The following is an 18,589-nucleotide window of genomic DNA, read 5'->3' as shown; positions in this document are numbered from 1 at the left end:
GGGATCGGACCTGCACCCTTGGCAATGAAAGCGCACAGTCCTAACCACTGGACTGCCAGGGTATTCCCAAGTCCCTCGTCTTAAGTCAACACTTAGGCCTTGATCATTTTTTATCATCAGACACATTCTAATACTTCTTGTATTCCCTTTATGGATGGTTTCCCTCGCAGAAAGGTCAATTTTATGCTTCCTGTCATTTAACATAGGTACAATGAAGTGGTTTTTTATCTACAACCCTACAGGTCAAGATTCCCTGTAATGACAGGAGAATAAGCAGATAGAGGTCTGTCATTTAAAAACCTGCCCAGGAGGAAAATAATGGAAAATCAAGACATTTAACCACTCAGCTCAAACTGGAACACAACTTCTGCTAAAAAGGTCTCCTGGATCAATAAATCTATCAAGCTCATTGCCATGGGTCTTGGGTCTTTGAAAATACCTCCCGCTCTTACTGGCACAACATGTTTTCACTGGAAAATGGATCCCATGAGAACTGTCAGAAGATGACAGTCGCAAAAACATTCTCCTTGTAAGCGCTGGCTGAGGCCAAGAAATAAGACAGACAAAGGTGCACATGGAGGCAACGTCTCCTGACCCAGATGGCAGGCATCATCTATCATCATGATCACGCACTGTGATCGCGCACCTCCTGGGCTCCTGATAGCTGACCTGCTCCCTGGGTAGCTTTCCTCTCCAGATGCCCCAAACACTGCGTACAGGGCGGGCTACGACCTCGTAGACCAGGCACACCAGTCACCATGAAAAAGAGGGGTCTGTGAGGGGAGGAAGGACAGAGGATGCTCTCCTAGTTGCCCACATGTAAAATCTTTCAACACCAGCAACTCACCAGCAAACTGTAGAAGAATTCATGGACGAAGAGCCCCATGGCGCAGATCAGCAGATACAGCAAATGATAAAGGAACTCAACATCCAGAACCATGGCTCGGTAGCCTCTGGTGAATGTGCCACAGTTGCCCACAAAGCTCATCAGAAAGATGATTTTATTGCAGACCTGACAACAACGAGAGCAACAGTCAGATAGTCAGATAAGCACGGACCACGTGCCGAACTCCAGACTCTTCACAAGAGTCGAGGGCAGTTTGCCCCCAGGCGTCTCTCGGCGCCTGTGCCCAAACAAAAGCTTCCTTTTGCACCCAGGCCCACCGAAAGCGCCGAGAACTGTTCTGCGGATCAAAGTCATTTCATTACTTTGCTTTTCAGGCATATTGCAAGTTAATGTGACAGTCAAATAACTTCATGGGCAACACTAATCAAGTGGCATTTGTAAGTGACAAAAACAAAATTAACACATACTGAAATTATGATTTTCAAGATGAGATATGAATCATTTCTAACATCCTTCCATGAGTTAGTCAAACACAGAAGTCACCTCAATCCACGAACCCTGTGATCAGCATGATTAAAAGTGTTTTCTAACTTTCTGTTACATGGTACGCATTAGAGGGTTGCAATTTAATGAGGAGCAGCCAGTTCTTGTCATCCATTGCTCCTAATTTTACAGGGAAAGTGAGAATTCTCTTGGGGTGGGCAGGGGAAAGTAAGTGACTTCAGGATGAGTTCTATTCCCCTGCCCCCCTTTCTGGGAATAACTTTTTTTAAAATTTTTTTTGGTGATGAAAGTTAAACTTATTGTGGTATTCATTTTGTAATTGATATACATATCAAATCATAATGTCATACACCTAAAACTAATATTATATGTCAATTACATCTCAATAAAAAGTTAAAAAACAATATATGAAAAGTATGTAACCTTATTAATAAGCAGAGAAATGTGATTTTCCCCATTTCTTCCTTTTCATAAACTCATATTTCATTGAAATAGTCGTATATACATGGTAAAAGTAATAGCATTTTTTCCCAATAGCATAAAACAGTATGAAGAATAAAGGAAGTCTCCCTCCCAACCTATACTATCAGATCCCCCCAACTCTCCAAGAAGACTAGTCTGATCCCCCAGAAGGAGCCACACTGGGACCTCGTAAAGTACCAACGCTTGGCCCTTCTTGGGTTGGGAGTAACTTCTGTTTTTCCTCTGGGGATCCATCCCTTCCCATGTATCGGTCCTTGAGGTCTGGGTGGGGCTCCATCCTGGCCGGTCGGAATTATGGCAATCCCCTGGCAACGACTGGTTCACGGATAGGCACGTGACCAAATGGAGTCAATGACACCCACTGAGATCCTTCCTGGGACTGCAGCGTAAGACAACTTTGTTCTTTACCCCTGACCTTGGACCTGACAGAAAGTGACCTCTGAGGCTGCTGGCATCCATCCTGCATTACCATGGAGCCCAAGGGTACCACCAGCGCAGAACCAAAAGAGAGGAACTGAGCCCTGACGCTACTGTCCAGCCTCCTGAATGCAGCTACACCTGAAGCCAGGCGCTAGGATTCTCAGTCACATTTTCTCCTTTGCTTCTATGAGCGTGGATTAGGTTTTCTGACCCCTGCAACTGAAGGCTGACCTACTGTATAACAGAGTCCCACCTCTGAGAGAAACCCCATGCCTGAAGTCTGCCTATAGCAACACGCTGCCAGAAAAACCTGAATCAGGAGAAAGGTGGAGAGAGTGCGCTTCGGCTGCACTTGGTAAAACCGTCTCCTGCTCCCCGAGCTAGCCTGGCCACAGGTGCTGCGGAAGCAGTGCCAGTTAATCTGGGGGGTCAGTGCAAGCGAGCTTCTCGGCAATCAGATAAGGGGGGAAGCCGACACCCAGGGAGAAGGTTCGGCTTTCTCAGACAGGCTAACCTTTCAATCCACCAGGTCGTTTTCCTCTACTATTCTAACTTTTGCCAGTGTAGGATCTTTTTTAGGGTGAGAAAGCATCATTCGTTCTGAAAGAACTGTGTTGCTGGGGTTTCAGAGAGAAAAAAAAAAAAAATGGCCACGCTCTGCTCGACATTCCAGGACCTCACACAAGCCCAGGCACCTGCGGTATTAACAGAGCAGTCCACTTCACCTGAGTCCACTCTCCCCTTTAACTTCTGCCCCCGTTTTGTCTGTCGCTTCACCAGCAACTGTTTCCTATTCATGGTCTTAGTCTGCTGTCCCCACTTCCTACGGACCCCACTTTGGTTAGTGTCAGATGTGGCTTTTGGTCCCAGCTCTCTACTGCAGCGGCTCTCCCCACGTCCCCAGGGATTCTCCAGGGCACACACGGCCGTCTTGCCCTGTCCACTCCTAGCACCCAACTCCAGCTCCTGCAGCACCCTTCTCACCACCGTCCCTGCACGTGGCTGCCAGGATACCACCCTGGGCTGCTTCCCCAGCTCTTAGATCTCCAACATTCCTTCGCTGTGTGTCCACAGCCGCTATTCCTTCTCCCATTGCTGCATATGACATTCCTCTTTTGTTATCCCCTCTGAGTAATTGTTTACTGTTTCAGCTTCCCCCCCCCCATGCCCCCGAGCTAATGGTATTATGAATGATCATTAATTATCCAAACACCAACTGACTTATGTTAAAGAGAAAACTATGGAATGACCAAAGGCCAGAGAAACAAAAGAATTAACTCGCAGAAGACAACCTCTGAAATACTGAGTGTTTTTTCCTTTTATTTATTTGTTTCTCCAGTATTTCTTTCTTAAAAAGCTTCCTCTCACTGCAGGTGAAGCCTGTATTTCCTGCTTCAATGCTGATGTGGCTCTGTCACTCTGGTCATGGCCGATTTCCAAACATGAGGCCCAACATTAATAGCCTGTCTTGTTACCTCGAGCCCAGTGAGCCAACAGTTTTCGTCTATTTTCACCCTGAAAACCAGGTCTTGCGTGACTTCATTTTAGCTGGAGGCATCATTCTTCTCCCAGCCCCCAGTGACTAAAAATTTGGAGTTATACTTGCCTCCTTCATCACCCAGTCAAGACAGTGATACCTTCTTTGCCTGGAGAAAAGGACCCAGACCAAGCCCGGCACTAATTTCAGGCTTAAGGTTCAGACCCAACGCCCACCACGTGTCACTGTTCCCTCCGAAGCTCTGACATCTGTACCTTCCTTCTTCTCCGTTATGACCAAGACGCAGGCTCGTCACACGTAATTGAAAGCCCTGCTAGAGGCCCTAAGTGGTCCCCCAACCCCCTGCACAAATCCGTGTACATTCATGCCACTACCAAGGGAATTTTCTCAACCACTGAATTGCTCAAAAACCCTGAATCATTTCCCACTATTGGGAATAGAATTTCCCAACCTGTATTCTATACAACACTAATTCCAAGTGATACTTTACAAAAAATGTGGGCAAATAAGTTCGGGAAACACAAATACCTGGTGTCCCTTTCTTCCAGATTCATAACCCATATCAGCATGTTAAAGTCTCAGAAATGCTGCCGTGAAAAACCTTTCATGTTGCTTAACCCAGCATTTCACACATGGATTTGACCAAGGAACGCTCTTTTCACCTAAGATTTATCAACTTAGAACATGCTGCCCTGGAGGATGAAGCCCCAGTGCGTCTTCCTGAAATGCAGGGCCCAGGTTCCCTGTACAGGATCAGGCCCTACATGTCAGTACGTGAGGCACAGAGGAGGCGAAGCGCAACGGGCGGCCATCTCCCGAGCAGGCCCGGGCTCCCCTCGCTGCTGTGGCCTGTGGGGAAGATGCTCTGCTCAACCCCTGCTTCCTGGCCCCACTGTCTCCATTCTTTAAGACAAAACTTCAGCCCTGTCCCCGTTCTCCCCTAGCGCCCTTGCTGCCTCTGCCATCTGAACAGCCACTGGGGGACATTGATGATTGCCCTCAATTACTGGATTCACCTTTTTTGCAGTATCACTTCCATTTCTGAACAGTGACCTCAGCTTCCTTATACACTCAGGGCAGAACCCTCTGGAAGGCAGTTTTAGATCCCCACATGTCCCAGTTCGTTCCTCTTTTTCAGCAGGAAACCTCTCCAATTTATGGCTTCATATCAGCTGCGTCCATTTCCTAGGAATTCTGCAGAGGCAGCTGGCATCTGCCCATCCACAGCGGTGAAAGAGCATTTCCAAATGTCACTACTTTGAGGTAACTCTCCTTGATTCTCTTCTTACCTCTCCACCTGCTCCATCTCTGTCAACAGTTCCTCTTGCTTCTCTGAGGTCCTCACCAGAAGTGGGTGCTGTGTTATTTCGTCATTTGACTTAACTGGCTAAAATCTCTCGTCCTAGCACACCTTTGACCTGATTGGCAAAACTAACCCAGATCTCAACTTCTCTCCCTTTGTCTGCCTAATTCTGAGAGGAATATTCCCTGAAAATGAGACTGTCGGTGCCCAGAGAGTACGTTAAGAGGTTCACCGTCTTGTGACAAGGGGAAGAGGGAGACGGCCACCTGCAGCTCTCCTTTGCTTCTGCTATTTTAACAGTTGACCCAGATAATATTTTTCTGCACCGGAAGCACAGGCCAAGATTCTGGGGAGGATGGAAGGCATTCCTACTTGTATGTAAACAAAAAAGTGGCGATGAAGGTATTCATACTTACGTTGAAAGCTCCCAGAAGAAACAACGTGGGTTGTAATCCGACCGAAAATATCAACCGGAGAATTGTGGAAGCGATTAAGGCCCGGATGCCGTGGGGCTTGGGGAGGGCAATGACAATGGCCAGAGATATGAGCATGGCTGTCCACAGCAGCCCTGACCAGTGTGGCTCCAGGGTTCCTGGAAAGACAAGGCAGGGCTCTCAGAGATCAGAGCTTTCACCGGGTACAGGTGACAGACCGAAACAGGTTTAACACCATTTTCTTCAACCACGTCTCTGGCCTTGTATGTCCCAACCCTCACGTCCAGTTCTCTGGCCCAGAAGTAACCAATCACATCCATGTTTTCTTACCTGCAAGCCTTCTACTGATACATGTTCCTTCTACCTGGGAAATTCTCTCCCTTTCCCATCCATGTTAAGTCTTAGCTTAGATGTCACCTGTTCTAGGAAGTCTCCTCCTCACAAAACATGCCAGGTGCTCCTTCCTTCTCTGATTCTTGTACCCCTGGTCATCCCTATGGGACACTGTTCTCTAGTGGTCACTGCCCCCTCCCTAAACCCCATCCCCACCAGACTCCAAATTCCCCAAGGGAAGCACTGGGCACCCAGTAGGCACCCATCAAATGAGTTTGTTCCATGAGCAGAACTCATACATGTGTCACACTTCACTCTTAGGGGAGGCAAGCTGGAAGAATAAACTTCTAGTTTCTATTAAAAGCATGCTAAGGAAAAGTGCAGGCCCCCTGCCTGCATCAAATTTCTTCAAGGCAAGGAGGAAAGCAACTTCCGTATCATTAGCATCATCCTACAATTAGATTATCCTTGTAGTCAAAGAGCTTATACCAGTTTTTGTCATCTCTTGCTATTGCAAGTTCTATTTAGAGTGTCCCACGAGACGGCTTGGTTATGTAACATGAGCCAACAGGGCTAAAAATAAGGTTCTGCAAAACACTCATTAAAAAAAAAAACACCCCTATTTCAAACGCTGTCACGTTTTGACTTTCCTTCAGATGTAAACAAGTAGCACTACATGATTAAGGCCACTTACATAAAGGAGCTTCAAGTCTCCAGAACTGCTGGGACTGAAGCACCGCCAGGGAAAGAGACGCCCCGGCAGGTTCCAGCTCTTCCACGAGCCCGCTGGCTGCCCTAGTTCATTTCGTCCACACCTGCTGAGACTCACTTTCTCTCTGAAAACTGTCCCCCTAACCCCAGCCACCTACCTCTTCCCTTTGGATAGCCTTCAAAGGTAAACCTGATTAGGGATGGGCGCCAAGAGGCAGAAGCTTCTCAGAAATCCAGGAAGAGGTGCATGCTGGGGCCTAGGTGTCCCTTGCTGTGCATTTAACAACTGTTAGATATTGTATCAAGCCATTTACGCTGATTATCATTTATTTAACCCTCTTGATCACCCTGTGAGGTTGCTGTTATCATCTCCATTTTACTCCAGAGGAAACGGAATCTTGGGTTCCGTATCTTGCCTAAGGTGACACAGCATATACCAGGAGTATATACGCCCCTGGAGGAATGGGCCTTAACTATCATAAAAAAAAAAAAAAAATCCATCCGTTTTAAGTGCACACTTCGATGACTTCTGGCAGCGTATACAGTCATATGACCTCATGTAACTGCCAACACAATCAAGATATAAACAACTTTATCACCCTAAGGGGTTTCCTTGTGCCCTTTGCAACTGATGCCTTCCCCCATCTCCAATGCCAGGCAAATACGGACCTGCTTTCTACCACTGTAGCTTTGCATTTTCCAGAATTTCATGAAATGAGAAAAATAATCACATTTGTAGGTAGTCTTTTTAATTCTTTCGCTTAACAAAATTTTTAAGATCCATTCAGGTTATTGTGTATATTAACAGTTTGTTCTCTCTATTGCTGAGTAGTATTCCGTAATATGAATACACCACCACTGATTTATCCACTTAACATTTAATGGATATGTGGGTTGTTTCCAGTTTGGAGTTGCTACAAATAACGCTACTGGAAACAACCAAGTACAAATCTTGGGGTAGGTGTATGTTCTCACTTCTCTTGGACAAAAACATGGAAGTAGATTTTGGGACCCTAAGTACATGCTTAACTTTAGAAGACCTAACCATACTGTTTTCCAAACTGATGGTACCATTTTCCCTTCCCATCAGTAATATACGGGAGTTCCACTTGCTCCACATCATCACCAATACTTGGTATCATCAGTTTTTCTAATTTTAGCCATTCTAGTAGGTTTCTAGTAACATGTCATGGTGGTTTTCATTTGCATTTCTCTAATAACTACTGATGTTGAATATCTTTTTCTGTGCTTCTTGGCCATTCATATGTCTTTTTTTGTGTGAAGTAACTGATCAAATCTTCTTCCCACTGTTTTAATTGGGTAATCTTTTTATTGTTGAGTTGTAAGAGTTCTTTATATATTCTGGATATAAGCCCTTTGTCTGATGTATGATTTGTAAGTATTTTCTCCCAGCCTGTGGCTTGCCTTTCATTTTCTTAAGCACTTGATTATCATAAACTGCTCTTAAGAGCTCAGTGTAATAAATGTGACCAGTACAACACATGTACTCAAATCCTGAAGGGGACAATATAAAAACCTGCTGTCTTCCCACTATAAAAACAGAGGTGATAATTAATGCTAGATTCCAAATAAACAATTATAGAAAGACTTCTTTGAGACAACTGGAGAAACATGAATATGGACAGGCTATGACATGATTTACTGTTAGTTTTGTTAGATATGATAATGGTATGGTGATTATACACATTTTAAAATATTCTTAGAAGTTAGAGATGCACAGTGAAATATCTATGGGCAAAATGACAAGATGTCAAGACTTCTTTAAAATCTTGCAGAAAATACAGTAGGAGTATAAATGAAACAAAATTGGCAAAATGTTGGTAATTGTTAAAGCTGGGCTTATGGGTATATGGCAGTTTATTATACTGTTCTTTCTACTTGTGTATATATTTGAAAATTTCAACAGTAAGAAAGTTTAAAAAGTAGTACTTTATGTGCTTTAATCATCATGCCATGTTTACAAATTCAGTATGAGACCTGAAGATGCCCAATTTTCATGCTGTTCAAAGACGCTGTGACTCATCAGTTCTGAAATAAAGGGGGAAAATGATACTTCTAAAAAGGAGCTTTTAAGGCCACAGTGTCCTTGGCAGCCACAAGCCTTGGAAGTCACAGAGCCACGTCGGCACACAGAGCAAGGTCATTACACACCTGAAAGAGGGACATTTTGGAAATCCTGGTTTCAGGATTCAATGAGCACAAATATTGCTCTCAAAGAAATACTTTCAGGTAACCAATCAGATTTTGTTTCTAGACCGGGCTAACACAACCCTCCTCTTGAAGATGGTCAACAGTGACTATAGAAGATGCCCCCGACACATCTTCCAAAAGAAAAAAGTAAATCCCTCTGAGTGAGTGGATGTGTTTGAGGTGATCTCGGTCACTGCATAATGGAAAGGGCTTCCTTAGGTCGGATCAACCTTGTTCTCTCCAAGGACATCTAATTACGTTTTCTGTTGAGTCTATCTGCATGAAGTTCTAAAGCCAATGCTGCCAAAAAAGAAAGCCTGGACTTCTACAGATCAGCCAGGGGTGATGTCACCTTGAGTGCCACCACTGTAAAGATGGAAGGACCTTAAAAATCATTGCATCCAGTAGTTCTTGAAGTCGGATGGGCAAGAAACAGGATGCTCCAGAGATCCTGACTAGGTCAGCAACTATCTTCTCCTGACCTCCACAGGAATTTCTAAATCCACACCTAGGTTTCACAACTACTGGCTCCATTTAAGCACCTCTTAAAAGAGAGGATAAGGAGAACTAATTGAAGTGGCTGACCCGGAGTCACGTGGCAGGTGAGTGGCAGAGCCAGGCCTAGACACGAAGTCTGGACTTTGTAAATCTAGCTGCTCCACTGGATGAGGCTTATCATGGAAGAGGAGAGAGGTGTCAATGAACTGTCCCCAGCACTGGCCTCAAAACTGCCACAAGGGACCAGTGAAGAAAATGGCCAAGATATATTAAAAAACAAAAATCAATTTCAAATATTTTGAAAGAGGTGGAGGGTAAAACGAAAACACATCCAAAGTAATAGTTGAAGAATCTGCTATGATGTGCACAACAGCTCCCCAGAGGTGAAAAGAGGCCTGGGCTCTGTCCCCTCCACCTAAGCCCTGGGTTGACCACGTTGCGCTCTTACCTCTGCTGACTGGCACCCTGGTGAAGGCAGACGTTCCCCCCAGGGGCAACACCCTGCAGCCCTGTGGACCTGCCCAACGTTGCAGCCAAGGACACTTATGATTCCTGATATTGCATTTTAAAGGAAAATGCCCCTTGGGCTGGTGTTTAAGTACGGCGTTTGGGGGGAAAAACATCACTTAAATGGAGCCTTCAACATAGCTTCAGGCCAAACAGAAAAGCTAACGCCTCAAATGAGTAAGTTAGACACATCACAGAACATACGACCACTTTCAAATCTGACCTTAAACTTACTTCCATTACGTTTGTGACATCTGCATTATTAAATCCAGAGCTGAGCCTGGAATTTACCTCTGCGCTGTTTCTGTTTTTTTTTTGGTCTTACTTTTGGGCTCTTCATCCCATTATGTTTCACACAAGGTGGCTCCTGGCAGGTTGTGACATACATACGGGAGGTGATCTGCCAAAAAGCTCTGATGAGAAATTGAGCTGAAAAGCAGGCCTCCCAGGAGGCTGTAGCAGGTGTCAGGAAAGTAGGCCGTAGATGTTTAATAGAAGAGGAGCTTCCGCCAACCCCCAGAACCCCACACGCGTAAATGTCTCCAGAGAGCCGTCACGCAAACCGAGGAGCCCCAAACAGAAAAATGCCCCCCCTGAACGGCTTGCCTTTCTCAGCAAAATGTGCAGGATGTGCATACAGGTGACTGGAAGGAGACGGTGGTGGGGGAAACCCAGCAAGACCATGGACAGCACGTTTCGTTACGTGAATAAGGGCACGTAGCTCTTAACAGACTAAAGTGCCAAGGATGTGCCGTCTGCAGTCACTCAAGCCCTGCCTCACCCTACCTCTTGTCAAAAAAAAAAAAAAAAATTCCAGAGGTTTCCTACAAATTCTTTAGTCTGAAATCAATTTCACAAGTATGGCATGGGAAAAACACATCTACTGGACTGAGCATCAAAATATCTACGCGCTAGGGTTAGCTCGGTCGCTGACTGGCTGTGTGACTTTGGCTGAATCGCTCAGCTTCTCTGACAGTTTCCCAACATATAAAACAAGGAGGCTGCCTAAGATGAACCCTTACAGTTTTAATACTGTAAATAGCTTCTTCTCTTTCTTTCCTGGCAAATAAATACGGACATACAATTTGTATTATTTCAAGTTAGATTTAAAAATAAACCCGTGGTAAAAGCTACACTCTCGTTTTGTCTGAACATGGGTAGCTGGGATCCCGTAACTTGCACCAGTACTTCCAGGCATCACGTTTAAGATGCAAGTCACAGCCTTCCTGCTGCCTCTGGAATTTTCCTTGAAATTAAAGATATGGATGGTACCTCCTCGGACTCCTTTAAATGGGTAGAAAAAGGCCACAAGCAGATTCATCAGGACAGCCAGGTTGAATGAAATGCTGCTCCAGAAAGACATGTTGCGGGCACACCAATACAGAACGGGCTGGGCTGTGGAAACAAGGACAGAGCCCCGTGAGGTTCAAGACTGCAAGCCAGAACGCTGGGAATCCACACGGCCCTCCCGCTCCGCCCCTACAAGTCCACTTTTGTTCCCAGTTTTTACCACAACAGTAAAAACGATCGTTTGTTTTGAAGGTGACTCATAGGCTCAGAACGACACCAGATTGGTTTGTTTCTGTTTGGAGTACTTACTGGAACAGAAGATGTATTGGGGGCTAAGGAGGAGAAGAAAGGGGAAAAGTCGGAGCATCTAAAAACCCTGCATGCCCCTGTCAACACCATCAGTTATGGAATCTTGGGGGTTATCCAGGGTTCACGCGCCGAGTCCTCAGTTCCCCCTGGGGCGCTGGGACTGGATGAGATGCCTAAGGAGAGCCGAAAATTCAATGAGACTTTGAGAAGTGGGGGGCACTGGTTGGGGTGGGGGGACACACAGCATTCAGAGTTGGCCCAGCTGGGCCCCAGGCTAGGAACAACGTTACCTCTTCCACACTCTTCCCTTGCTTGAAATTCTTCACCAACTCACTGGTGACTAAAAGCAAGATAATGATCCCTTTCCTAAAACCAGGTCATCTGCCAACTAGGAGTGGGAGCTCTGCCTGGACGGTCAGCAGTGGAGCTCCCATTTGCAAAGGCTACGGTAGAGAAAGGATGTGGAACCAAAGCCCTCACAAAGGGCGAGAGACCCTGTAGGCAGTGCTGCCATCTTAATCCATTGTTACCGACAGGTGATACCACACTGGCTGCATCTCAGCATTAGGAGAACAAGCCGGTGACCACACTGTGTGCACTGCTGCATCCTTTTCCTCTGAACTCTGCAGTGGTGCCTTACACTTAGGATAATGGCAGGAATAATTTCCATCTCCAGGCCAGAGGCAAAGTTTCCAAAAGACAGTCTCATTCAACATTATCCTCCTCCAAAGAAAAGTGTGGAGTATGTGAAAATGGATCTCTAGCATGTTATTTCTCTCTCCCAATGAAGTCATCATTTAACTTTAGGACAGCCGCCAGGGACACATCCAATGACTCTCGAATGATGCCTATAGCAGTAGCCAAGCCTCTGGAAACTTCTATCCAAAATAAAGTTATGGCATAATTAAACAGAGCCCTGGATAATTTAATAACTGCTCATCTCATGTTTGCACTTTTTAAGAGGCCATGTTTCCAAACTGTAGAGTTTTAGAGCTATAAGCATCATCTAGTTTAAAAGATCTCATTTTATGGATGAGGGAAACTGAGGCCCAGCAGAGGATGGAAGGCATGGAGATCTCATTCCCCAGCTCAGAGACCTGCTGGGCTCAGTGACAGGGACAAAGTTAAGCGGCTCATGTCACCATTCAATGGAGGAGCCGACCAGGAGTCAGTCCCACCTATAGTTAATGAATGACTTTTTCATAAGTTAATTGCCAAAGCAAATTTAAGATGAGAAATCACCCGCTCTGTAGACAATGGCTATTGGTGTTTCTTCTGGGACTGAAGCCCATTTCTGATCTGAATATGAAAACTCCAGAGAGCACAGAAGAGACACATGGCAAGGATGGCAAAGGGCTGAAAACTGTTGAAGTTGAGTGAGGGTTTCATGGGAATTTACAAAATCCTCCCCGCATCAGTGTATGTGTAACAGGCTCATAAGAAGTTAAAAGACAAAAAGGCAGGAAATGGCAGGGCTCAGTGATGGGTAAGCCAGAATTCCCTTCAGAGCAGCTCTCAATACTAAGTGTGAGAGTAGCTGGTCTTCAACTATGGTCTTCAACGATGGTCTTCAACTATGGCAGACAGCTCACAAATCTTACTTTTATAAAACTAACACTGTACTTAAATGGTGGTGTCACTCTGAATATGAACAAACATTCTGTCCTTCAAGTCAACCGGGTATCTACGCAGGTGCAAGAAGACAGGGTACCACGATTCCAGATGGGCAGGGCGATTTAAATAACTGCACCTGGGGCATCTCTTGGTAACCCTCCTCCCTAGCTTGTTTGTTTGGTTTTAAGGAACTGGGGCTTGCTTGAGGACTTGGACTCCACGTGCATGTAGCAAGAGAATTTCCCACTCTACTCTGATGTGTGTAATAACCATGACGGTAAACTCCACGTAATACCACATAACAAAGTGTCAGCATATGCAACTCTGCCTCAATTTCCTCTCACTATCTTCTAGTTTTCCTAGCCCAGAGTTTTCTCTTCGGGACTGGGGCCAGGATCTTCAGGAGAAGGTGTCAGAGAGGCACAGTGGACAGAGGATGTGAATGCACAGAATGTGTGTGTGTGTGTGTGTGTGTGTGTGTGTGTGTGTGTGTGTGTGTGTGTGTGTGTGTGTGTGTGTGTGTGTGTGTGTGTTTTGAGGAGAGCAGGGAAGAGGGTTTCAAGAGAGCACAGGACCTGAGTATCTTAATACTTGCAGAAGAAAAGATGAAGCAGACCTTACTGTGTACCTGAGCCCTAGCTACAGATTCTCCAAAGCACAGATGATTCTCTGTGATACTTTCAGGAAAAGGAAGAGGAGCTTCATGAATAAGCCAGAGAAATCTTTTCTGCAGACTTATTAGAAGAGGAATAAGCTACATAGAGAAGAAAATATATTTCATTTTAATTGCACTTCTGAGTACATTTCTCCCCTTCCTAAATATGCAAATCATGTTTAATTCCGTTATTACTTTCAATTTTTCTCTTACCAGCAGAGAGCTATGAAGCCAATTAAAATCTCTCAGTTGACAGCCATAGCTGTGTTTAAGCTTCACTGAAACAAAAACTGTTTTTGAAACAAAGACAGACTTAGTAAGAGAAGGTATTAGCTACAATGCAACATAAATCTTGGAATGATGAGATGGCCATTCTGCAATCAATCAAACAATCAGGTAGTCTTAATTCCGCACTTTATAGGTGAGGGCCTAGAAGAAGTTAAGTCATCTGCCCAGAGCCACAGAGTCAGGGAGTGGCAGAAGGAGCATGGAATTCAGATCTCCCACCTCTTGGGGCTGAGGTCTTCCTATTATGCCAGGCTGACGACAACATCTCAGGGATGACAAGGTATCTCACCTCATCATAAAAGGTGAAAGACCTTTCTTTCAGTTCATAAGCCCCACTGGGGAGCCTATTTTATATACCTATTTGATAACACAATTCTGAGAGAATGAATGTATCTGACCAGTCTTAGTACTTAGTAGACCCATACATCTGGTAAGGGTGAAATCACCATTTTAATAACCATTTTGGAGGTTTGGATACACGAATTCAGGATCATTCCCTAAGGTTGGAATTATGGACTATTTCAGTGAAGAGCAAAATCAACAAATAAGAGGAAGGAGCCTTCTATTTCACGGAACAGCTGAAAACACAAGAGTACACGACGGATGGGGTCTATGTCTACCTTTCTGGGTGTCTTTTTTATCCTACTGCCCAAGCATGGTGCTGTGTAGACATTCAACACTACTCACGATGCTTCAGCGGGAGGAGCTTGGGTCAAGCCCACAGCGGCTACGAGGACACACAGAGAGTGGGGCAGCTTGTCCTCTAGGTCTTCTGAGGGCCACACCAAGGAGGACACGCCCGCTGTTCTGCTAAAGGTGGTCCAGACACCAAGCATGGGGCTGGGTGAGGAATGGCTCAGCAAAACAGATGATAATGCTTTAAAGTGCCGGACGATGAGGTGCCCCTTAGAGATCAGGGAGGATGGAGTGGGGGTGAGGTGAGAACAGCGCCTCCTGGCCAGCCTGCTTGCACAAGCCCCTCTGACACCAACCGAATCTGGGGAGGCAGGGAGCAAAGCAGTGCAGTGGAAGCAGTAGAGGAGGCTAGTCTGTGCCAGCCCAGGCTGGTAGGGGCGGAAGAGGACAAAAGCGTCCAGAAACTGACCTCTAGCCCAGCTTCCCCTCACCGCAGCAGGAGCCCCAGTGATCACAACTGCAGCTGGAATCCAGGATTTCAAATAAAAATCCTGGCTCCTGACTAACAGACAGGAATAAAGCACCATCCTCTCTAAGTGGGTCGTAACAGTTGGTGCCTAGCGTACTGTCGGTACCGCAGGATCACGTTAAAACCCTAATGAAAACCGGGTGCGGAGAAGCCTTCCGGGAAAGCCCTATAAAAGTATTTTAGATGAGTAATTGCAGCCCGCCTGGCTGGGCTCTGCCACGGGACTCGCTGGTGACCAATGACGCATCTCAAGCGGTAAATGATTCCACTGCCTATAAAATGACACTAGGGTCTAAAATCCGAGTTACCCCATAAAAGGGGGAAGAGCGGCATCTTCCGAGCAGGTGGGCTAGTAAATGAGCAGTCAGGTGGGCTGTCTCCTGCTCAAATGCACCATCCTGTGAGCGCCGGGCCCGCCCGTTCTCCGCTCCTTTTGTTTTCTACATCAAGATACCAAGAGAGGGCATGCCAAGTTCTCCCTGGAGCTCTGCAAGCGGATCAGATCAAAGGCGGCAGGAAGCCCCTTCAGGGGAGACGCCTCCCTAAGGCTGGAGCACACTTAACAGCTCCAAAAGTGCCCAGTCTCCTCGGTGCCCAGAGGGGGACAGAATCCTAAATCGCACCAGCTCTGCTCCTACTTGGAGGTCCACGTAGCCACCATCAAGCCCTGCTTTGTGAGACCCCAGAACCGCGTGTCTCTGTAGCTTCTGGAGGCGTTGCTGACCTACCTCGCAGCTTCTTTTGCCAATTCATCTCATTGAAGAGGTCCTCGGATCGCAGGAAGAAATCGTTGATCTTGCTGCCTTGTTCATCCCGCTCTGTAGTGTAGTATATTCGTAGCTTTGACTCGTTGGTCAGGAATTCACATATACTGGGCACGGGGAAAACAATCTGTTCCATGGTTCGGTCTAATCTGACAATCTAGGGGGGAAAAATGGATGAGGTTCAGTACTCATCAGCTTCAAAAACTAACACACAACTGAGGACCTCTGCACTGGCAACGGGCTCAGTATTGAAGATGCAGCACAACACAGACTTGATCTAGACTTCTGGGATTTTGTAGCTCCCAGACTGGGCTGTATCTCTTAGATCTGTAAGAAAACAGTTTTGGTAAGTCTGTTAAAGTATTTTTCTAACCTCAGACCCATTATTTTGACTAGTGACTAAGTTTTATCTGGAACAATTCAAAGCGTGTTTTGTGTACGTATTCAGATGAGGCTCTGGGCTGGGGATATCCAGTAGAACTTTCTGTAATGATGGAACGGTTATGTGTCTGCGTGCCTGCCCCGTCCTAAAGGAGAGTCACGAGTCACACGTGGCCATTGAGAACTAGCACGTGTGGCTAGTGCAACCGAGGGTCCGAGTTTAATACTTCATTTTAATGTAAATAGCCAAACATGGCCAGTGGCGAGCCTACTGCAGCGCTAGGCTGTGGTGCAAACCTCACCTAATAGCCTTCCTCAGATCGCAAAGTTGCGTTATTTTTCCTACATAGGAACTCTACAAGGGGATCACTGGTTTATGCAGTTGCAGTGACCTCCTACCTCTGACTTGTCATGGCCTCTAACATGTGCGACGCATGAACCAATATGCCCATTTAACACTGGTATAGTAGAACTCACTGTTCTGTAAACTAGCTCTGTTGGGTCCCGGGGTGGACACCTCACAGATTTTCCCCGGGCCCTTCCTAGATGGGCTCAATCCCCAGAGAGAGTTGTCCGGTCGAGATTGTTCAAATTGTTCAACACTGCATTGTCACAGTCCTGGGGGGCAGAGATTTCCAAAGGGGTACGGGCTGCAGTATCATACGGGCATGGCCTCCCTTTATCCTTCCTCCCCAGAGGCTGGACAAGTCAGGTGAGGCCCAGGGCCCACGCCCTCTACAAGAAGATCTGGTTCTCTCTCTCCCAACACTGTTCCCAACGCAGCAAGAGAGGTGACTCAGGTCAAGCTGTAGTGGGAAACTCTCAGAAACGACACAGGTTCCCACAGCCCTGCCTCCATAAATTCTGGGAGACGTCATCTTGAGACCAACGGCTTGCAAAGTGAGTTGGAGATCAGGTTGTGGAAGCTTCCTTATCATACTAATTGTGGTTCATAAGCCAACCTCATTTAACTGGAATTGTAGTGCGGGGGTTGGTAACACGGGTGCACACACAGTCTGAAGTCTCCCACCGTCCAGAGCCGCCCTGCTTCACACCGTCAAGTGGGCTCTGGATCAGCCCCCCCTTACACGGCAGGAACATGATCTCAGAAGTGTGTCTGGGCTCAGGAGGCAACGGAGGAGGACACAGGAGGCCTCCTGGCAAGAACTGATTCCCAGACTCCAGGGCTACCCGGCCGAGTGACCAGAGTGAACGCACAAGGGTCTGCAAGAGCCCCAGGGAGTGATAGCCTTGCATAGGTAATTCCCTGCAAGGCTGGAAGGTACGGGCAGCTGCCCAGGAAGAGGATTTAAGAGCTCGGGACACCCTGCCTGGCCATTTCTCTCTATCCTTTAAGATTGATCCATGCCTCTTTATTTCAGTAAACTTACAGCTGGGAATCAGAACTCAGCCCTTCTGCCACCTCTAACAGGGTGGATGACCTTGTTCACACCTCTTAATCTGATCAAGCATCCGTCTGCTCCCCGGTGAGCCAAGGAGCTCGAGATGATCTCCAAGGCTCCTTCTCCTCTGACGTTCCACACCGCAAACACCTGAAGCTCATCTTCTAACGGCTCCAGAGAACAAACTTCCAGTCATCAACGATAAAGCAAGAATACGAGCTTACACACACCGTCACGATCAACTCATCAGTGAAATGACACATTTTATTAGGACAGCCCAGGGACCCGAGACAGCGGGTGAGAATATACTCTTACAAGACTCCATCCTGAGCATTTCACACGGCCCAAAGGAGTCTGTGAGTCCTTCAAAATCTTTGCCCCGACACTGATGCTGAATCTGTGCATTTCCTCATTAGCCAAACAAGACAGACACACCATCGCTTACTGCCCACAGCCTGCACCCATAGGTCTGTACACTCTCGACTGTCAGGAGACAAGGCAGGTGACATAAAAAGCACCCATAGGCTCGGGGGTCAGCGCCAGACTTGGGTGAAAATTCCAGCCCTGACAGTGATAACTGGACAGATGACACAACCGCTCTGAGTCCTATTTCAGAGTTTTCCCAGCTGCGAAATGGAGAGGATTCTGTTTCTTGTGTGTGTTTTCTCTAAGGCGGATCTGGTCGTATCACTCCTCGGTGTACAACTCCCCAGTGATTCCACACTGCTCTGAGGGTCAAGTCCAGACTTCTTCTGAGGACGGCGGACACGGTCTTGCAGGCTCTGGGCCCACCCGTCTTCCCTCTCTGATCGTGGGCTGCTCTCCCTCTAGCTCCCTACATCCTACCTCCTCACCTTCACCTCCCACCTCAGGGCCTCCCCGTGTCTGCCAAGCTCTTGCCTCCCAGCTCCGCCTGTTCATTCCCATCCTTCTGAAGGTCTGTGCTTCGATACCAATCTTCAGAGCAGGCC

The 18,589-nt window shown here is 46.6% G+C and overlaps 1 protein-coding gene across 6 annotated transcripts in view; it reads right to left on the bottom strand.

Moving 5' to 3' along the window:
* The window catches only part of ITPR1 (inositol 1,4,5-trisphosphate receptor type 1), a 318,999-nt gene that overhangs the window by 37,675 nt on the left and 262,735 nt on the right, over window positions 1–18,589 (bottom strand). For 5 of the 6 annotated variants that reach the window (XM_027121458.1, XM_027121453.1, XM_027121457.1 and 2 more), the window contains 4 exons: window positions 15,799–15,991; window positions 11,022–11,144; window positions 5,472–5,647; window positions 848–1,012 (listed from right to left, as the gene is read on the bottom strand). In XM_027121458.1, coding sequence (XP_026977259.1) covers window positions 848–1,012; window positions 5,472–5,647; window positions 11,022–11,144; window positions 15,799–15,991 — 657 coding nt within the window. The remainder of the gene's footprint in view (window positions 1–847; window positions 1,013–5,471; window positions 5,648–11,021; window positions 11,145–15,798; window positions 15,992–18,589) is intronic. The other variant, XM_027121455.1, reaches the window with a different exon arrangement.

This window comes from Aethalodelphis obliquidens, unplaced genomic scaffold (genome assembly GCF_003676395.1).
Source record: "Aethalodelphis obliquidens isolate GAN/ISIS:26980383/991018 unplaced genomic scaffold, ASM367639v1 scaffold22, whole genome shotgun sequence".
Classification (NCBI taxonomy): domain Eukaryota; kingdom Metazoa; phylum Chordata; class Mammalia; order Artiodactyla; family Delphinidae; genus Aethalodelphis; species Aethalodelphis obliquidens.
This window is presented reverse-complemented; position numbering and strand designations above follow the sequence as displayed.